General features: G+C 42.0%; 2 protein-coding genes across 14 annotated transcripts in view; one reads left to right on the top strand and one right to left on the bottom strand.

Annotated features, from left to right (window-relative positions):
* Pphln1 (periphilin 1) overlaps positions 1-5588 on the bottom strand; it is an 86723-nt gene extending 81135 nt beyond the window's left edge. For 3 of the 12 annotated variants that reach the window (XM_087899196.1, XM_087899199.1, XM_087899200.1), the window contains exon 1: positions 4672-4923. In XM_087899196.1, coding sequence (XP_087755322.1) covers positions 4672-4711 — 40 coding nt within the window. In that variant the 5' untranslated portion in view covers positions 4712-4923. The other 9 variants (XM_048444787.3, XM_048444792.3, XM_048444786.3 and 6 more) reach the window with 7 other exon arrangements.
* An 8-nt stretch (positions 5589-5596) lies between these two features.
* On the top strand, positions 5597-19719 carry Zcrb1 (zinc finger CCHC-type and RNA binding motif containing 1). Of its 2 annotated transcripts, none has more exons than XR_007234175.3 (8): positions 5597-5982; positions 7136-7221; positions 9850-9878; positions 13255-13366; positions 13662-13769; positions 17881-17993; positions 18085-18256; positions 19537-19719. XR_007234175.3 is itself a non-coding variant. In XM_048444796.3 (8 exons), the coding sequence occupies exons 2-8, from the start codon at positions 7138-7140 to the stop codon at positions 19666-19668; spliced, it is 654 nt and encodes a 217-aa protein (XP_048300753.1). In that variant the 5' UTR covers positions 5600-5982; positions 7136-7137; the 3' UTR covers positions 19669-19719. The 2 variants fall into 2 exon arrangements, 1 of the variants encoding a protein (XP_048300753.1); XM_048444796.3 differs by having other exon boundaries at positions 5600-5982; positions 18085-18160.
* The last annotated feature ends 786 nt before the right edge of the window (positions 19720-20505 follow it).

The following is a 20505-nucleotide window of genomic DNA, read 5'->3' as shown; positions in this document are numbered from 1 at the left end:
ATGCCTCCATAAGATCCAGCTATAAGGCATTTTAATTAGTGATAGTGATTGATGGGGAATGCCTCAGTCCATTGTGGGTGATGACATCCACATGACGCAGGTGGCTCTTCCTGGTTCTATAAGAAAGCAGGCTAGGCAAGCCATGATGAGCAAACCAGTAAGAAGCATTCCTCCATGGCCTCTGCATCAGCTGCTGCTTCCTGTTTCCTTCCCAATCTGAGTTCCTGTCCTGACTTCCTTCAGTGATGAAGAAGTTTAAGCTAAATAAACCCTTTCCTCCCCAACTTTGCTTTTGGTCATGCTTTTCATCAGAGCACCCTAACTAAGACTGAGTGGGAGTATGGGGTGTGTTCACCTGAAACTCAAAGGTCAGCAGAGTGCTCTCCTACAAAGACTGGGCTCTGTTAGGGGCAGCACAGACATTCCAGGGGGTGACACACTACCAGATTGCAGAATGGAAACCATATTTTCAGGTTGTTTCTGATCCAGTTTGGAATTTTCTGCCTATCAGTTTGGAAGATAGATTACCTCACATATCAGAAGCACTCTGAGAATCACAGGACAGTGAACTATAAAAAGAGGAATCTCTAAGCAAGCTGGCTCATGGCCTTAGGGTAACTTCGGGTTGACACCACTATTTCATGCAGGCTAGCATTCTGTCACTCTACTACATCCCTTGGCCAAGCTGGACCTTGAATTAAATTATCACAAAAGGGAACAGGCAAAAAAAAAAAAATGATAAATGTACTGTAGAAAACATGCTAAAATTCTTTCAATTCAAATACTACCAACAGGGGCTGGAGAGATGGCTCAGAGGTTAAGAGCATTGCCTGCTCTTCCAAAGGTCCTGAGTTCAATTCCCAGCAACCACATGGTGGCTCACAACCATCTGTAATGGGGTCTGGTGCCCTCTTCTGGCCTGCAGGCATAAACACAGACAGAATATTGTATACATAATAAATAAATAAATAAATAAATATTTAAAAAAAAAAAACAAATACTACCAACATTTTCAAAGTCATTCAAGGAGCATTCCTAAGTACAGTAATCTTTTGATTTTGATTAGTGGCATGTGTTGCTTATGACATTATCCAGGTTTTGGAAATCAATCCATCCCACAACCCATCAACTACACTGACTCCTGACACTAAACAGTCTCCTCCCATTACTGGAGTCGCAAAAGAACTTTAGGCCGAAAGAGATGGTTCCATGGTTAAAAGCTCTTTTCACTCAAGCATGAGGCGTTTAAATCCTACCACTCACATAAAAGCCCAATATGACTCACTCGCACATACAGCACCAGTAACTGAGCGGACAGGTTCAGCAGGGGACCTATCTTACAAGCTGGAGTGTGATAGAAAACAACACACTTGGGGCTCAGGGGTTAAGAGCACTGACTGTTCTTCCAGGTTCTGAGTTCAATTCCCAGCAACCACATGGTGGCTCACAACCATCTGTAATAAGATCAGGTGCCTACTTCTAGCCTTCAGGGATACATGCAGGCAGATGCCATATACATAATTAATAAATAAATCTTTAAAAAAAAAGAAAGAAAACACACTCCTCTGGCCTTTGCATACCCAAGAGCATCTGGAAAAAACACACACAAATTTTTTCTTAATTTTTAAAAGTATTCCAGAATAATTCTCTGTGTCACAATAAAGCTGAGAACAGAATTTGAATTCAATGTGGAAAGTGCAAACTTCCTTTCAAAGTGTGCCAACAAGGAGCTGCAGAGATAGACGGCTCGGTGGTCAAAAAGTACTGACTGGTTTCAAATCCCAGCTTCCACATGGCGGCTCACAACTGTCTGCGACTCAAGTTCCAGAGGACCTGACACCCTCACCCATATATACATGGAGGCAAAACACCAATGCACATGAAACAAAATAAAGTATTAAAAAAAGAAGCATGCCAATAAGTTGATCCCAAAATATAAGAATCTCACTCTTATGCAATAATCAATAGTGTCTAAGTAATACTGTCCATGAGTCAAGTGCAGAAGGAAACAAACCTCTCCTTAAAGCACTCCACTGAGGGATTCCTAGTCCTGTGCAATTTCAACAGAGAACTGGCACTGTGACTGAAAGTTACAGGAATTTGAGAAAACCAACTCACAGTTAATGACCTTGTGCCCAACCAAACATAGTTTTAATCTAAGTCAAAATGATACAATTCTTTTTCCATGTTATTCAAACTGATTGTCCTGTAGGTTAGGCAACAGGGTAACTGCATTATAATCCAGACAGTTCCTTTTCCATCTTCAAGTTTTTTCTCTTACATTTTTTTTATTCTCCACTAGCTATTTTGATATTCAGCCAGAGCTAATGAAAAGTCCCATTTAAACTCATATCTTGAATGAGCAGTAGGCATTTGTGTTGGCTCCAGACATCTCTGTAACTTCCTCAGCTCTTACCTAAATATTTTAATTCACTCAACCAGATCCTGCAGCCTTGCTTCCTTCACAATACTAATCACCTCAAGTGTGGGATGATTTACATGCAATGTATATTGTCATCTTAGTTAGGGTTGTTGTTTCTTTTTTTGTACTCTTTCAAAGCAAGGTCTCTCTGGATAGTCCTAGCTGTCCTGGAACAGATCTATCTGCTTCTGTCTCCCGAGTGCTGGGATTAAAGGCATGCACCACCAGCAGCTGAGGCAAATACTGTTTTTTAAAATATTGCTTTACTTCATATTTTATTCCTAAAAATATTAGAGATATCTCAGCCATCAAAGGCACTTGCTACCTGAGTTCAATTCTCCCAAGACTCATACAATAGAGCAAACTAACTTTTCTAAACTGTCTTTTGACTTCCTCATACACACAAATAAAATGTAATTAAAAGGCAAAAAGTTAAAATAAAAAGAATAGTATCAGAATGACTCCAATTTCCCTTTCTGACTAGTAAGATAAAAACGTAAGATTCCATTATACCTCTATGGCCTGTCGACTTCTGATTTCTAACAGGTCTGACCTCTAGTTTTGATCAGTGTTATTAGTAATATTTGGCACACAGGAAAAGACAATTTTGTTGATTCGTCGTCGTTGTTTTTTAAAAACAAGGTTTCTCTGTGTGGCCCTGGCTGTCCTGGAACTCATTCAATAGAGCAGTCTGGCCTCAAATTCAGAAAAGATCTGCCTACCTCTGAAGGCTGGGATTAAAGTTGTACGCAACCACTATCCCGTCAGTTTTAAATACTATGCTGTTATCTGATTTATTCTGTAATGTGACTTTATATACCCGAACTAAAATCTGGTATAATGCCAACGATGATAAAACAGATCAAGTCAGTATCTACAATTAAGAGCCAAAGATTGTCCGGGTGGTAGTGGCACACAGCTTTAATCCCAGCTCTTGGGAGACAAGGCAGGTGGATCTCCGCACGTTCGAGGCCAGCCTGGTCTATACAGAGCAAGTGACAGGACAGGCTTCAAAGCTACAGAGAAATCGTCTCGAAAAACCAAAATAAATAAATAAATCTGTTATTCTTACATCACCAGTCCTCTCCAACACCCAAAAGAGATCCCAAATTAGTAATCGATAGGCAACGTGACTTTTATCGGAAAAACACTTAAAAGCTGAGATACAAACCACGTGTGGTAGTGCATGCCTTTAATCCCAGACCGCAGGAGGCAGAGGCAGAGGCAGCTGGATCTACAGAGTGAGTTCCAGAATAGCTAGGGCTACACAAAGAAATCCAGAAACCTGGTTTCTGAGGTATAGGGTTTGTAGTTGTTGAAGGTTTGTTCTTGTTGTTATTAATAGCATTTGAACACCTTCAAACAATTGGGAGGCAGAAGCAGGCTGAATTTGAGACCAGCCACCACTCCCAAATATACAAAAAAAAAAAATTTGAACTGTTTCTTGAACAAATTGGATGACCGAGATCACACCTCACAAATCATCCATTTGTTATAGCTAAGTAGCAGGCAGCCAATTCCTGCTGCTTACATATTCATTAACCCTTAAAACGACAGAAAGCTGCATTCCAGAGATAAGCAAGACAAACACAGCCTCCCTCAGAGTTTAACATCATTGTAAAGACAAAAGATACAAACAATTAAGAAACCAACTGACTCATGGTAGGAGGGAAATAAACAACACTTAAAGAACCCTAACTAACTCTAGGAAGTTAGGGAGGGGACTACTCAGAAATAGAGCACTGCTAAGCTTGAGAAAGGGCAGTAATCAGAACTCGGGAGGACTTAGGCAGAAGAGGCTCACCACTTCCAGGCCAGTTTGGGCCACACTGAGAGTCCCTGCTTAGAGGTGAAAAAAAAGATAAGAATGGGACTTATATTACTGGAACGAGAGAGAAGTGGGCCTATAAATCAGAGGACCCAAAAGGAAGCAAGATATTGAAGATAGGGGATAAAAAAAGAATTTTAAGAAAATGCAATCAATCAGGTATCGACGGAGTAACAGCCAATCTTAGAACACAGGTGTTAGAAAACAAGCTAATTTAAAGGCGAAAGCTACACCTAAGGTTGAAAATGAAAGACAATCTCAAAGCAAGGCTTAAATATGTGAGTTTGGTAAGCGGACAAAATCGATTGCACGGAGCACAGTGTCCTCGGGGGTGAACTGAAAAAGCGGTGATACCCCAAATCAAGGGAGAGGAAGCACAAAACAGCATGGAGGTGAAATAACGCATAGAAAAGGGGCTTACATCGTGGGCGATAACCAAGCACAACCGGGATGGGAAGCATGGTAGTTTTGGCTGGCCACAAGTTTGCCAGTGGTCCCTTGGTGGACGCCAAGGCATTAGTGCCTCTCAAAACTCTGCTGCGCCCTGGGTGGATTGCACTTCGTCCCTCCGCTTCAGTCAGGATTGATTGTGCAGGCTTCAGGACCGGCTCTGGGCTTCGGGCTGCTGACACGCAGGTTCCCAGGGGGTAGTTACAGGCCTGGTCTGGGTGTGCTGCTGGGTAGAAGTTAAGTATAAACTACCATGCATTATTTCCTGATTTCTCTGTAAAAATGAACGGCCTAGGACGACCTCTTAAGGAATAATCAGCGCGTGCCCATTCCGTATTTACGGGAGGAGGGGAGAGAGAGCGGAAAGGAACCAAGAAGCTCGACATCTGTCCATGCCAGTACTCAAGAATGGGTCACTCTGTGAATCCAACTCTCCCCACGCTGGCTTTGTCTCCCCGGCCACACTGAGATTCTCAACAGTAAATGGGCTATTTTTGCACTTTTTCAGTCTCTCAAAGTGCCTAGTAAGGAGCCGGGTATGTCCAAACATAAATACCACAGACTTCCTGACTGACCTCGAGCCACTCAAGTTACCTAGCTTCGTATTCGTTTTTGCACATTAAACTGCCAATAAGAAGCCGAACCTGTGTCTCACACTCAAGACTTTGTTTTCCGCCCAAATCCACTGGGTCTCTCCAGGTTCCACCACGAGCGCAGAATGCACACCTCCGACGCGGCAGGAAACGCCCGCCCGGCAACCCTCCCGCCGCATGCGCCCCTCGCGCCTCTGGGGAGAGCGACTCGCTCACCTCCGTTCCGCAGCAGCGGCAGAAACCCGCGAAGGCAGACGTCCGCTCTCCTCGAAGGAACTTCCGGCGCAAGCACTGACGTCAGCGGGCGCGCCGAGCCCGGGCCCGCGTCCGCCGCGGTGTCGGTGTTACGGGAGGGGCGCTGCTCGGCGCTTTCGGGGTGACCGGAGGGGCTCTGCTCCGCGCTCTCGGGGTGACCAGAGGGGTGCTGCTCCGCGCAATCGGTGGGACCGGAGGGGCGCTGCTCCGCGCTCTCGGTGGATCCGGAGGGGCCCTGCTCCGTGCTCTCCGTGGGACTGGAGGGGCGCTGCTCCGCACTCTCGGTGGATCCGGAGGGGCGCTGCTCCGCGCTCTCCGTGGGACCGGAGGGGCGCTGCTCGGCGCTCTGGACGTGGATGCTCGCCACGCAGAGAGGAGCTGGGGGTGAGGCCGCCGCGGGCTCGCAGCCTCCACTCAGGGCCGCTGCACTGAAGGTAAGCAGCGACGGCGAGGCCCCACGACCCCTGTGGCCCCCGCGACACCCGCGACCCCCGCGGCCTCCGCGGACCCGGACCCGGGGACGTCCAACCCACATCGCCTTTCTACCTGAGAAACTTGAGAAGTGACCTGCAGAGGTTGGCTACCTGAGGCTTTTTAAATACCCCACCCCACCCCCGTGCCGGGCCTAAGCTCTCTTCCGGTTAATGGGACCATTATCATTCTTAGGGAAGTTACATTGTTATTCCAGGTACTCGTGAATCCTGCCGACACCTGCGCTTTTTAAATCAAAATATTGAATTGGTTTAGGCTGAATGTAATTTCCCCTGGTTATTTGAAGAGTTGCAAGTCGGTGAATTGATTACTGAGCAGTCTTATAAATATACAGGTTAATGTCCATTCAAAACACGTAATTCACTTAATAAAATAATGTCACTTCATAAATTGGTTAGGCACAAAATTTAAAAAGCTAAAGATCTTTATCAAGATATGAAGCTAAATTTCCAGCAGAAAATTACTCAGGAGAAAAATAATAAGGAAATAAAACAAGTATCCAAAGTTGTCAAAAATGAGACTGGCTTGGTGGCCTATACCTGTAATCCATGTATTTTACAGGTGCAGGAGGTTGAGGAGTTAAAAAAAAACTAAGAACAAATCGGGTGGTGGTGGCGCACGCCTTTAATCCCAGCACTCGGGAGGCAGAGGCAGGAGGATCTCTGTGAGTTCAAGGCCAGTCCGGTCTACAAGAGCTAGTTCCTGGACAGGCTCCAAAGCTCTACAGAGAAATCCTTGCGGGGGGGGGGGGGGGAACCTAGAACAAAAAGGCAGGATTGGCAGGTATCTCTTTCAGAGGTGGGCGGGAAATCTATAGATAGTGTGTACTTGGAAAACATCTTTTTGTTTTTACCCCAAAAAGACGTAAAAAATAACGTTTTGGCTTCTCCAGCTCTTTAAACCCCTCTCCAACCGCAGTGCAGCAAACATCCGCTGCTTGAAAAGGATTATGGTAATTCACACCTCACCCCCACAGAACCTACTCTAATCTCTACTTGAATGGAGGCTGTGGAGTGCTGCCTTAATGAAATCAGTGATTGCCAGCGTTTGGTTTTATTTGGAATGAGAGTCCTGATGGTTTGTTTTCCGTTTTAGAAATGAGTGGTGGCTTGGCTCCAAGTAAGAGCACGGTTTATGTATCCAACTTGCCCTTCTCCCTGACGAACAATGATTTATACAGGGTAAGTTTTACTATCAGTATCTAACTAATGAATTTTCTCTTTAAGAGAAAAACTGAATCAAAAAAAGAAAAGAAAAAAAATTTAGAAGCCAGGCAGTGGTGTGGCGCTCCTTTAATCCCAGGGAGGCAGGCGATTCTCGGTGAGTTCAAGACCAGCCTGGTCTACAGGAGCTAGTTCCAAGACAGTACCAAAAACTAGAGAAACCCTGATTTGAAAATCCAGAGAGAGAGAGACTGTAGTTTAAGCAAATTACTGCTCTCTGGAAAATTCTTGGTAGATATCTCCTGTAAATTTTCATAAAAAATAATTTGAAATTTTAACTTCCGTAAAGAATTTACCCTGCTTTTTTTGTTTGTTTGTTTTTTCGTTTGTTTTTTCAAGACAGGCTTTCTCTGTATAGCCTGGCTGTCCTGGAACTCGATTTGTAGATCAGGCTGGCTTTGAACTCAGAGATCAACCTGCTTCTGTCTCCAAAGTGCTTAAAGGCGTGCACCACTACTGATTTTATATAAAGAAAATAATATGTGCTTTATAAACAGCTAGATGATGATGTGTGCCTCTGATCCTGACAGTCTGAAAGCTGAGGCAAGAGATCGTGAGTTCAAGGCTAGCTGAAACTATAGTATGCTATCTCAAACAAAAACCAAGCTGGACCACTTGCCTAGCATAGTTACACATTCCTGTAATCCCAGCACATGGGAAGCTGAGGCAGGAGGCCAGACTGGGCAATTTAGACCCCATCTCACAAATGAGAGCAGTAAAGAGGGATACCAAATTTTCCTCGGAGGGGAAATCTTAGACTGGGTGCTAAGAAATAACCATAACTGGTGGCTGGGAGTGTAAGGGGTTTGGAAGAATGCTTGCCCTGAATGCACAAAGCCCTGTGTGGGATCCCTGGCACCACATAAACTGGGCGTTGATTGATGATGGATACCTATGATTCCAGTATTTGGAAGATGAATATTGTAAGTCCATGTCATCCTCAGCTACATGGGGACTTTGAGGCAAGCTTGGGATGCAGAAGACCCCATCACAAACAAACAAAAGGTGACTTTTGAATAAAGCTATGAAGCAGCAGGAAGTAGTTGTACAGGTGTCTAGAGCACAATCATTTCCACAAGGAGGGGTAGTATAAGTAAACTTACTCTCCCCTTGCTGTACAGGCCTGATTAAGGCAATCTCTGTAGCTTCACTCTGAAATGAGAACCCATTAGAAAGTTACAATTACACAGAAGCTGCTGGCCTTGGAATTTAGTGTTGCTTTCATTAAGACCCAGAACTCAACATTTCATTACCAAACTGTATGCGATAAGTGTTATGCCCAGATCTGCAAAGTCCCCCAAAAGCCAACAAGGAGACCGAGTCCCGTATATAAAACCAAAGAGCCTTTATTTTATACAAGTTTGCAAACCCTGTCTCTCTGTGTGTCCAACATATTGCAATAACTGGAGAGCCGCGAGCTCAGTTAGGGTTGGGTTTTTATAGTGGTAAAGGTGGGGGTGAGGGATTTCTAAGGCTCAGCACCCCTGATTGGCTGACATTTGTCTAGGGTGTCCTGGTAAGTGTGCTGGCAGGTGATCCTATCTACAAAGGTTGGAACTTTAGGCATTTCCTTTGGATGATCTGTTCTTGGGTGGTGCTCAAGTAATCTTAGTTTATGGTTCTTTCTGCAACCAGGTATGGCTTCAGGGTAAACTACTGAGACTCAGGCCTCCATTAAGGTTATCGATGGCTGAGTTCTACTCTGGAAGGTGATAATGGTTGGAAGTAAAGAACTTCCTTTGGGTGGTCTGTTTCTATTTAGCTTATCATGGCTGGCTCCACAATAAGTCTAGAGGCCTTTTCTTAGGAATATTATTTCTAAGCATTAAATAATGTCAACTATTAATGATGCTGAGACTATCGAAATGGGAAAGTTTGTTAGGATGTGTGGAGAAGTACAAGGAAAGAAAGTCCCACTGTTATACTAATGATGGGACAAGGACCACACCTGTAGAAATAAAAAGATCCTTGCTTTGTTTTTGTTATCTTTGCCAACAAGGTCTTGCTCTGTAGCCTGGGCTTGCCTCAAACTCATGGTCTTCTTGCTTCGATCTTCTGAATACTAGGATTATATGCATTTATAACACTCCTAGCTGGAGATGCTTTTTTTTATTATAGGAAGCTTTTGGTCATGTATTTAATCAGAGCTCTGTCTGTCTTTAAACATTGTTTAAGTCATTGGTACTGTGCTATTCCGCAGTACAGGCTTAGCTCGAGCTCTGCTGGGGTTGATAGTCCCATAGATCAGGAATTCAGCTGCTACCTAGTGTGTTATGCCATAGATCTAGACATGTAGATGGTTTCTTCTCTCCGTCCACTTCCTACGGGGAGCTTAGGAACTTGAAGTAGATTACCTTTAATTCCAGTAACTATATTATTCTAGTAACTTAGAAAATGGTTTGTTTGATTGTTGATTCAGGGTTTTGCTGTGTTGCCCAAGGTGGCCCCTAAGTCATGATCTAATGGTTACTGAAGGCTGAAATTTTTCATAAAATATAGTGAAGAATCTGGTCAGTGTGTACAATCAGAATATTTAATTTTGGTAATATTTTAAATTATAAATTATTCTGTGATCTTTTGTTTCAGATATTTTCCAAGTATGGCAAAGTTGTGAAGTAAGTAGTTATGTTACAAGATACTTGATTAAATAAAAATACTACTGTTAACATTTTTATGTAAAGTTCAGTTATTTTTCCATGTACATAAACACCTGACAGTTTTCATATCATAAATGACTTTATGTATTATAAATATGTAATAGTTTAATAGCATTGTCTTAATATTGCTGAGAACTGATCTCAGGGCCTCAGACTTACTAAGAGTACTCCTAAACTCTGAGCTCCGTGAAGGTTTCAGAGCTTGTTCTTGATTAGTTGGAAATGTGAAGGGGGGGGAAATTACACTGGAGTAACATTGACTCAGTACTCGTGGTGGTGTCAAACCACTGTGAAAATGGTGTCAGATATCTCTACAGCCAAACCTTTGAACTGGCTGTAGACATGCCTCCCACCCCATGAGTTAATCCTTGAAACATTCTTTTTTTTAAAAAAAAAATTTATTTATTTATTATGTATACAATATTCTGTCTGTGTGTATGCCTGCAGGCCAGAAGAGGGCACCAGACCTCATTACAGATGGTTGTGAGCCACCATGTGGTTGCCAGGAATTGAACTCAGGACCTTTGGAAGAGCAGGCAATGCTCTTAACCACTGAGCCATCTCTCCAGCCCCCTCCTTGAAACATTCTTAACCTCTGTTGACCTTTGTGTGATGGGCTGGCCCCCAAACTACCTAGAGACCAGTACTGAGCAGTCGTAACTCCTAAGAAGTGCTGTGATTTCAAACCCATTTGTAGTTTTAAAGCCGCAACTATAGCACTATTTTATAAATCCTTGGAGCACATCTTCAAGACTATTTGAATCTGTTTTACTGGACTACCAATCCTCATTAGCTCCAAGTAAATATAATTCCCTCTGTAGACCAGTTTGATGTTATTCTCAGCTAATCGAGGAATGAGAGCAAATTGAGATAGTTAGACTTAAATCTGTAACTACACCATGGAAGAAACCTGGAACAAAATGGTCACAAGGAAAGACTGTCTGTCTGTTCTTCCTTGAGAGAGCATTTGGGAGTTAAATCAGTTATGTTTGGTGTATATAAGGACTGGGTGTGCAAGAAGAATGTGATGGGATGGCCTCCGTGTTTCAGAATAGTGTCTGCTTCACAGTGTACGCAAGAATGAGCCCCTCACACTTATCCTACATCTGAAAACAGTAGTACTCTACCTCGTTCTGCATGCTGGGAACTCAGAAGTCATTATAGATTTGCTTGTTTTGTTTTGAAGTCCTTGCTATGATATTTTTTTCCTGTTACCAGAGAAGAGATCTATAAGTGTGGCCCCTATTGTAACTGGTTTACAGTGTCTCCATTACTAAACTTTCCTTTCCCTGGGGGTGCATTACTTTTTTTTTCTATAGTGTTCATTGCCCAAGCCTGAATATAACAGTGGCTGAGTATTCAAATGAACAACCATGTAGATGTACTTTTTTAGGAAACATGTATGTGTTTTTGTTCCAACGTAATGGGCAAAATAAACAGGTTACAATGGTAGCATTAAAAGATTTGCATTAAAATAGATGAGTCAAGGCATTATCTATATTAAATAGATGAATGAAGGAGAACCTAATTAGTAGAAAGGAGAAGGAATTTCCATAGTATATATTAGGATAGAAACAGAATCTTAAACCCTGTAAATAAGGCAGATTTCAATAAGCAAGGAGTGAAAGGTGAAAGCAAATAAGAATAAAGTATCTAGTACAACTAGCATGCCCTCCCTTTTGTTCTTGTGTGCACACCTTGACATGTGCACATAGAGAAGACAGAAGGACCTCAGGTGTCCTGGATCTACCACTCTTCACTTCCTCTCTCAGCTCAGGACCTCTCACTAAACCTGAGGTTAACTGCTTTTGCTAGGCTTCCCAGTGAGCTCCTAGGATATACCAGTTTCTGCTCACCAAGACTGCCATGCCCAGCCTTTATGTGAGTGCTGGGAATTCACTCATGTTTGTACAACAAAGCACTGTTACCTTATCCACATGTACCTGTCTTTAGTGTTTCCACTTGCTCTGTAGCGTGCACTCCCTTGACTGTTTGAATATATACATGTATGTGTACACACTGTTTTTATAAGTTGTTACAGAATATTTGTACGCTGTGTGAAGATGTGTTGCTGTAGTTGGTGCAATAAAAAGCTAAATGGCTAATATCTACAAAAGAGGGATAGGTGGGACTTACGGGCAGAGAGAGAACTCTGGGAAGAAAGGCGGGGTTGCCAGCCAGACGTGGAGAAGAAAAAGGAGGTACAAGATGGAAGAGAGGTAGTGTCATGTGGCAGAATGTAGATTAATATAAATGGGTTAATTTAAGTTATAAGAGCTAGTTGAGACAAACCTAAGCTAAAGGCCAAGCTTTCATATTTAATAAGTTACCTTGTTATTTGTGAGCTGGTGGACAACAAAAAGAATTTGCTACAGCCTCAGGCTGGAGAAAAGGCTCAGCCATCAGGAACACTGAGTGTTCTTCCAGAGTACCCAGGTTTGATTCCCAGCACCTACTTGGCAACTAACAGTTGGCTGTAATTCCAGTTCCCAGAGCACCTGACACTCAGGCAGTACACATACATAGAACACAGACATACATGAAGGCAAAATACCCATGCACATAAAATAAAAATCTCAAATGAATAAACAAAAGGACAGTGTCTCATTACCTCTCACTATATACAAGCCTTCAGCTTGGTAAAGTCTTCCTGCCCTGGCACTCTAAGCATGTGCCACCATGACAGATTCAAGCATTGTTCTTCTAAATTACACTAAATGATGTGTGGTTAGCAACCCCTATAGCCTGGGGCACTGAGGAAGAGCTAAGGACCAGTAAGCTGGAAATTGTTTGAAATGAAGACACTTGGATCTAAAACTTAAGAAAAATAGTAAATCATTTTGCTCTCTATGTACAAGAGAATGCCTCAGCTTGTGTTTTTGGTTTTGCAAGGGAAGAGGATAGGCATTTTGATATATAGTTGATAATGATGTAACAATTGCATCAGCCTGTCTCTCAACTAGACCCTTTCAAGCTCTGATAGCTCCCAATTCTAGCGGTACGCTTCTGTATTGTCAGTGTCATTTTGTCATTTCCATTCTCCTTCATCCCTCAGGACTTTGAGAAACTGGATGATTTAAATCGTTTTTCCTTAGACAGGATCTCCTAGCCTAGGCTAGCCTAAAGCTCTCTAGCCAAGAATGACCCTGAACTCCTGTTCCTTCCACTTCCCTCTGCCAAGTGTTAGGATCACAAGCCTCTACTACTAATCATGATTTTTTTTTCTCTTTTCAAATGGTTTATTATTTAACCTGATTTAAAAAAAAATCATCGTGAGTTTCCTGAGTAGTTACAAGTTTTTGTCTTATTTTTAACTGATTCTTTGTGCTTTAAGGGTTACTATAATGAAAGACAAAGACACGAGGAAGAGTAAAGGTGTTGCATTTATTTTGTTTTTGGATAAAGACTCTGCCTTAAACTGCACCAGAGCAATAAATAACAAACAGGTAAGCCATTCTTTTCATCAAGGTTGTAACCCAAAAGTGTATGTGTTCATCTAAACCAAGAGCAGTGGGGCTGCAGGAGATCATCAGGTCTGATTAATATCTGTAATTCAGGAGTGGCTACCTTTAGGAAAACAATGTCAGCATTGTACTGGGTTATCAAAACATTGGAAGACTCTAAAGGGAAAATTATGGCATAGAATCTATCACATTTATTACAACAAGAATTGAGGAGACAGTTTCTGATAACTAAGTCTTGGTGAACTACATCTTCTGTATTTACATTTTTCTGATTTAGTTATTTGGTAGAGTGATAAAGGCAAGCATTGCTATTGATAATGGAAGAGCAGCTGAGTTCATCCGACGGCGAAACTACTTTGATAAATCTAAGTGTTATGAGTGTGGGGTAAGTAAACCTAAAATTCAGTAACTTTTCTGTAGAAAGTGATCTTCATATTAGTCTTTTAGTGGTGCCTGCAGGGGAGGCGGGTGTTCACGGAAAGGGAGACTCTGGGGGGTGAAGGATATAGGACTCCAAACATCCTGCCTGATGTGTCACTTACTCCCTTTAAACAAGAGTCTCTGAACTTGGCGCTAAGCTAGTAACTTTCAGCTAAAGCCCTCTTACCTGCCGTGTTATCTCCCCAGCCTCACCACAGTTTCATTTTTGTTGAGATTGTTTTCAGTTTGTTTGAGATAGGTCTAATGTAGCACAGACTGGCACACACTCCCCATGCAGCAGAGGGTGACCGTGAATTTAAGATGCTGGCATTACAAGCATGTCCCACCACTTCTAGTTTATGAGTTACCAAGGTGTTCTGCATGCCACACAAGCACTCTACTGTCTGAGCTGAACCCCAAACTCCTCACCAAAATTTCTGCCTGGCTAAACCCAGATTATGAAAGCAACTTGACTTGGAGAGTGTAAATTGTTGTCATTTTTTAAAAAGCAGCGTGTGAGAGAAAGACACCATGCAGCAGAGCTCAGGTGGAGGGATTTTTCTATTGGGAGAAAATGGGAAAAGGGGGCAGGGGAAAGGGGAGACCAGCCTCTGGAGACAGGAACAGTAGGAGAGAAAAGACAGATAGTCAGAGAAGCAGGAAGAAAAGGGAACATAGTGAATGTGCACAGTGGCTGCAGCTGAGGCGGTGTCCTGTCAGGACCTCAAGGACAGGTCAGTACAGATGCCTGAACACCAACATAAACTCATCTGCGTAAACATTACTGAAATGACTCTGTGGGTAAAGGTGTTCGCCATGCATGCCTAATGACCTGAGTTCGATCCTAGGAACCCATGTAAAGGTGGAAGAGAACCTAGTCCGCAAAGTTGTCCTCTGACCTCCACACTCAGACTGTGGCAAATGCGTGTCCACCACATAATAATATATAAAACGTAAAATAATAGTATCTAAAGATACTTGGGGTGGGACCCTCGGCAGAGATGAGTGGCAGGGAGATTGCCTGGCCTGCTAAAAGATTATGGTTCAATCCTCAGTATCACAAAGCAAAAAGAGAGAGGGAGAGAATAAAAATACCCAGGGTAGATAATATAAAATAATTTTACCAGTTTCTGAATCTTCGAAGTTGTTTTCTAAAAATACAGGTGGCATACACCTTTAATCCCAGCACTTGGGAGGTAAAGGCAGGAGAATCTCTGTAAATTCAAGGCCAGTCTGGTCTACAGACTGAGTTCCAGGTCAGCCAGGGCTACACAGAAAAATCCTGTCACAAAAGCCAAAAAAAAAAAAAGCTAATGATTTTTTTAATGTCTTGAAAGATTTTAAGCAACTAATAATTTCTGTTAATTGGATATTGCATGTATTTTATTGTTGTTGCCATGAGTGTTTAAGCATCAGAGTTCACTATCAATGTGATTGTATGACCATACTCTAAGATAACAGATTGAACTCCTCTTTTAATTGTTGTTGGGACAGGATTGTATGATGTTCCCAAGCTTAGTAGTAAACTCATGGCCTGGAGTGATTGCTCTCCCATCCTAACCTTTTAAGTAGCCAAAGCTATATAGGTGTGCTGCACCACACCTTTTTAGTACCGAGAGAATTTCAATCTGAGTCTCATAGCTGTCAATTCCTAAAAGTGGTGATATAAAATACTTAAACGCTGACTGCAGAGTATTACTTGAGAGAGAGAGGGATAATTTCTGTAAGACATTGTCTTAGCTACAAGGGATCAGGGAAGACACTTGAAATAGCTTGACACCTTAGTTACTTCTCTGTTGCTGTGATAAAACAGTGATCAATGCAATTTATATCAAGAAGGGTTTGTTTCAGACTTACATTTCCAGAGGTTTAGGAGTCCATCACCATCCTGGCAGGAGCACAATAGTAGACAAGCAGGAATGGCCCTAGAGCAGTTGCTGAGCGCTCATAGAAGATCCACAGACAGGAAACAACAAGGGGACACACTGAGATTGGTACCAGTCTTTGGAAACCTCAAAGCCCACCCCTAGTGATACATCTCCAATAAAGCCACACCTTCTAATCCTTTCCAAACAGTTCCACCACCTGGGGACCAAGTATTCAAATACATGAGCCTATGTTGGCCATTTTCATTCAATCACCTCCTCCCTCCAGCTGCCACTCCTTACCCTGTTGGCCAAGAAAAGATGCATTGTAGACAGGTAGGTGGATAAGTAGAAAGGAAGTAAATGTAGAATGAGTACTTACTAATTTAGTCGTTTAAATCCTGTTAAAAGATTGTTTTGAAAGGGTTCTAGAGTCCTAAGTTATGTTTGTAAAAAGAACAGTGCTGACTGAGCATAGCAGCACAAACCTGTAGTCCCAGCAGTCAGGAGGCTCAGGTAGAAGGACCTCGAACTCAGGGTTATCTTGAGCTACATGCTGAATTCTTGGCTAGCGTAGGCCATAAAGAAACTCTCTCTTTGTTTGATCTGTTTGTTTGTGTAAGAATATCCTTACTCTCCATGTTTATAGCTAATACAGATCATCTGAGAAAGGCTAAATAATTTGAGAGTCAAATATTCCCTTTGATTTTATTGATTGAGACAGATTTGTTACTGTCATACTTTGTATAGTCTCATTATTTATTGTTGGGGGCCTTTTGTTTATTTGCCTTGTCACATTATATAAACTCAGCTGATCTGGAACTCACTGGGAGGCTGGCCTCAAACTCAGAAAGATGTGCCTGCCTGTGCCGGAGTCAGAGTTATGTGCCGCCAAACCAGGGTTAGTACTTTTTATTAATTTAAAAACAGTGCCTCTAACACAGGCTAGCCTTAAACATGTTATGTAGCAGAAGATGGCTTTAAAGCTCTTCTCCTCCTCCACTTCCAGCCTGTGGTGACTACAGACAAGGGCTTTATATGTGGCAGGGGAATCCAACCCAGTGCTTTGTATATGCTAGGGCAGGCACTGCAGCAACGGAAATACATAACACACCTCTGTACATAGTATAGTTCTTTAATTTTTCCCCCTTAAAAAAATCTGTTTGCATTTATATATCCTGATTTTTCCCAGAGCTATTTTTAAGTAGGGATCTTTTTCTTTAATAATACGAGTTAACACCTTTTGGTACTGTTATTCCAAAACACAGTAGAATTCTCTCCATAGTAAATTAACAGTAAATAGTGCTTCTTGGATTCAGCCATATGCCAAATACAGAGTACAGATTATTTAAGGCATTGTCAAATAATTTTTTTCCACTGGGCAGTGGTGGTACCCTTAATCCCAGCACTCAGGAAGCAGAGGCAGGTGGATCTCAGTGAGTTTGAGGCCAGCCTGGTCTACAAAGTGAGTTCTAGGACAGCTAGGACTATCACACAGAGAAACCTCAAATATCCCCCCCAAAAAAAATAAAAAATTTTTTCTGTTGTAATATTGACTCAGTCTCTCCTCCACAAGTTAACAATACTATTTCATGTAGTTTAGTAAGCTAATGTATAGATTGTAGCTCAGAGCGCCTATGTTTTATAATGCAGTATTCTACCTCCTTATAATAATCCAACTCAGCAAAATAGGATGATAATGCAAGCCACGCATGTAAGAAAAAGAAACGAGCGTGGTGCTGGGACTCAACCCCGGCTCTGTGCCCACCATGCGGGTGCTCTGCCCCTGACCTGTATCCCCAGCCTCCACTTGTTCTTAAAGCTGAATAGTCAACAACATCTTACAAGGTAATAGAAATAATTTTATCCCCTTTTATCAAGCTAATGTAAAGCTTTTATTAGACTTGATGATCCATTTAAATTTAGAATTCTTTTGTGTGGCAAAAGTTGAGATTTAATATTTTGAGGAAAAATACTTCTTTGCTCCCTAGTTTATCACTGCAGATGCTAGTCCTTAGAGTAGCCCACACTCTGCCTCTTCTATTGGGAAGGACCGCGTCTGGTCCTATGTTCCCACAATGAGAATATGGTTTCCTGGATTCTAGCCTTTCATTCACAGGGCCAGGGCAGGTTCCTTCAATAACAGCAGCTGTCGTCTTTATTCTTTTTCTTTTTTTTCTTTCTTTTTTTTTTTTTTATGTGAAACAAAAGGAAAGCGGACACTTAAGTTATGCCTGTCCTAAAAACATGCTTGGAGAACGTGAGCCTCCCAAGAAGAAAGAAAAGAAGAAAAAGAAGAAAGTTCCTGAACCAGAAGAAGAGGTGTATGTATCATATACTCACTAAGATGATGTGTGGTTTTGCCTTTTTGCTGTTAGCTGACTGTAGCTGAATTTTTTTCTTTTGCTGACCTAGCGAGGAAGTCGAAGTGAGTGAAGAAGAAGGAGAAGATCCGGCTCTGGACAGTCTCAGTCAGGCCATAGCGTTTCAGGTATTGATGTTCTCAAGGGATCAGTGGTGCCTGGGGACCTAGCTCAGTGAACCATATGAGCCTAGGAATTCAAGACCCGCCTGAAGAAACTTTGTAGTAAGTATTCACAGGGCCATGCCTGTGAACTTGACACTTAGCAGTGTAGACAGGAAGATGGGTTTAAACCTATCCTGGACTACAGAGTGAAACCCTGTCTCAAAAACTGAATAAATAAATTTTAAAATGTATAAATAATACAAGGCACTGTGGTGTACGTCATGTTAAAGTTTATATTCTTTCATCACCGTGTTGATCATCATGTAATCTGTTTTCCTTTCACTGAGTAAATTTGAGGTAACGCATTCTTAGGTCTTTATCTGAATGAAAAGTTCTCTTTCTAGGCTGTAAGATCCCATAATATAATAATATACTTTTAGTATATTATTTTAGTCTATACTTTTAGTATATTATTAATCTGTCTTAATTACAAAATTAGGTGGTGGAAGTATTGGATCAGCTCAGTGGTTCTCAACCTTTCTAATGGTGCAACCCTTTAATACAGGTCCTCATGTGGTTACCCCCATCATAAAATTATTACATCACTACTTCATAGCTATAATTTTACTACAGTTATGAATCATAATGTAAATATCTGATATGCAGACAGAATTATCTGATATATGACCTCCGAAGGGGTCACAACCCACAGGTTGAAAACCAATGGATTAGCTGGCTGTGTTAGTACAACTGTAATCCCAACACATATGAAGTAGAGATAGGATCAGGAGTTCAAGACCAGCCTGGGTAAAATTATTGTTTAAATCAAAACAGCAGTTTGATTAAAAATGTCTTTAGCTTACCTAGAAAGAATCTTTAGAAATTGCCCAGGATCGAGCTAATGATCATATTTCGTACTTGTATTCTCACCTGAGAAGGCTGAGGTAGAAGATCATGAGTTCACACCGCCTGAACTACTTAACAAGTTCCAGGCCAACATAAGCTGCATAGTGAAACCCTGTGTCAAAACAAACCGGAAAACAAAAATGGCTAGGGTTGGTTGCTAACATGCACAATGCTCTGGGTTTTATCCGAGCACGGCATAATCCTGGGCTGGGGTTGCAGCCCCAGCATTATGGAAGTAGAGGCAGAAGGCTCAGAAGTTCAAAATCATCCTTCCATCATATCTTGTTCAACACATCTTGGGGGTAGCGGAGCAGGGGTAGGGATGGGACTGGGAGATTTCCTTATGATAATTTTGAGTAGGACCACGATTGGGATTTGTCGGTATGACCTAGGAGGGTGGAAATGGTTTGTGTTCCGGTCTTCTCATGGTAATTCCATTGAATTAGCATGATGTGCCATACATAACTGGTTTTGTCTGCTTCTGAATATTACAGCAAGCCAAGATTGAAGAGGAGCAAAACAGATGGAGAGCCAGTCCAGGGGGTCCCTCAGCCTCCGATGATTCCAGACGACCAAGGATAAAGAAAAGCACATATTTCAGTGATGAAGAAGAACTTAGTGATTAAAATTGTATTTATTTTGTAAATATTATTCAAATAAAATCTTACTGTACAAAATGCTGTTGTGGTCTAGAGATTGCTTTTATTATTTGAGTATGTAAGAACACTTAAATCCAAATACTTATTTACTATAATGTACTTCAAAAGAAATTTTAAAATAATTTTGAAATACTGTGTTTCTAGCTTGCCTTAACAGTACAAATGTTAAATCTGAAAATCCGCTGTCTAAAGTGTTCTAAACTTTGAGCACCAGCATGATTCCTGTAGGAATGTGAAACTATTTCACGAACAGTATATGAGTCCTTTTCTTGATGTAACAAAATGAGATAGTAAATTTGCTCTAACAGACTTGACTGTGGTCTGAGATCTGCTCCCGAGAATCAGCACTCATTTCCTATCTCTTTTCATGGGTCTGTCTTTGCCCTTCTGTAAAAGGACAGGGAGGGTGTTTTGTTTTTTTCTGTCTTTCTCCCAGCCATCCATCTCCACATTATTTCTACTAGGTTTTTGTTAAACATTTATTGAATTTGAAGCAGAAAGGGTTACGATGTGTACAGCACAGCGCCTGCTATACGGTACTACGCCTGTAGTGCCCGGGCCACTACAGGTCGATATGCGAGCCGGATACTGGGCCTGGAAACTTAAAAATACACACACACACAGAGACATGGACACACACGGGTCATCCTTGATACAAGAATGTCCACTTTATTGTGCTCAGGGCAGCTTATACAGGGCTCTGGCCACGCCCCAGCTCTCGGGATCTTTCAGCTGCAGACTCTTCAGAACCCACTCCCCTGTCTTCAGGGTCTCACACTCAGAGCAGCTGCAGCCGACTCAGAC

The sequence above is a fragment of the Myodes glareolus genome, chromosome 19 (genome assembly GCF_982192425.1).
Source record: "Myodes glareolus chromosome 19, mMyoGla1.1, whole genome shotgun sequence".
NCBI lineage: Eukaryota > Metazoa > Chordata > Mammalia > Rodentia > Cricetidae > Myodes > Myodes glareolus.
This window is presented reverse-complemented; position numbering and strand designations above follow the sequence as displayed.

What these genes read in the sequence shown, in the direction of transcription:
- Zcrb1 (XM_048444796.3), top strand. Translation starts at nt 7,138, where the DNA reads ATGAGTGGTGGCTTGGCTCCAAGTAAGAGCACGGTTTATGTATCCAAC. An exon ending in CTAAGTGTTATGAGTGTGGG is followed by an intron (nt 13,770 to 17,880) that starts GTAAGTAAACCT and finishes GTGAAACAAAAG; the next exon opens with GAAAGCGGACACTTAAGTTA. An exon ending in CCTGAACCAGAAGAAGAGGT is followed by an intron (nt 17,994 to 18,084) that starts GTATGTATCATA and finishes TTGCTGACCTAG; the next exon opens with CGAGGAAGTCGAAGTGAGTG.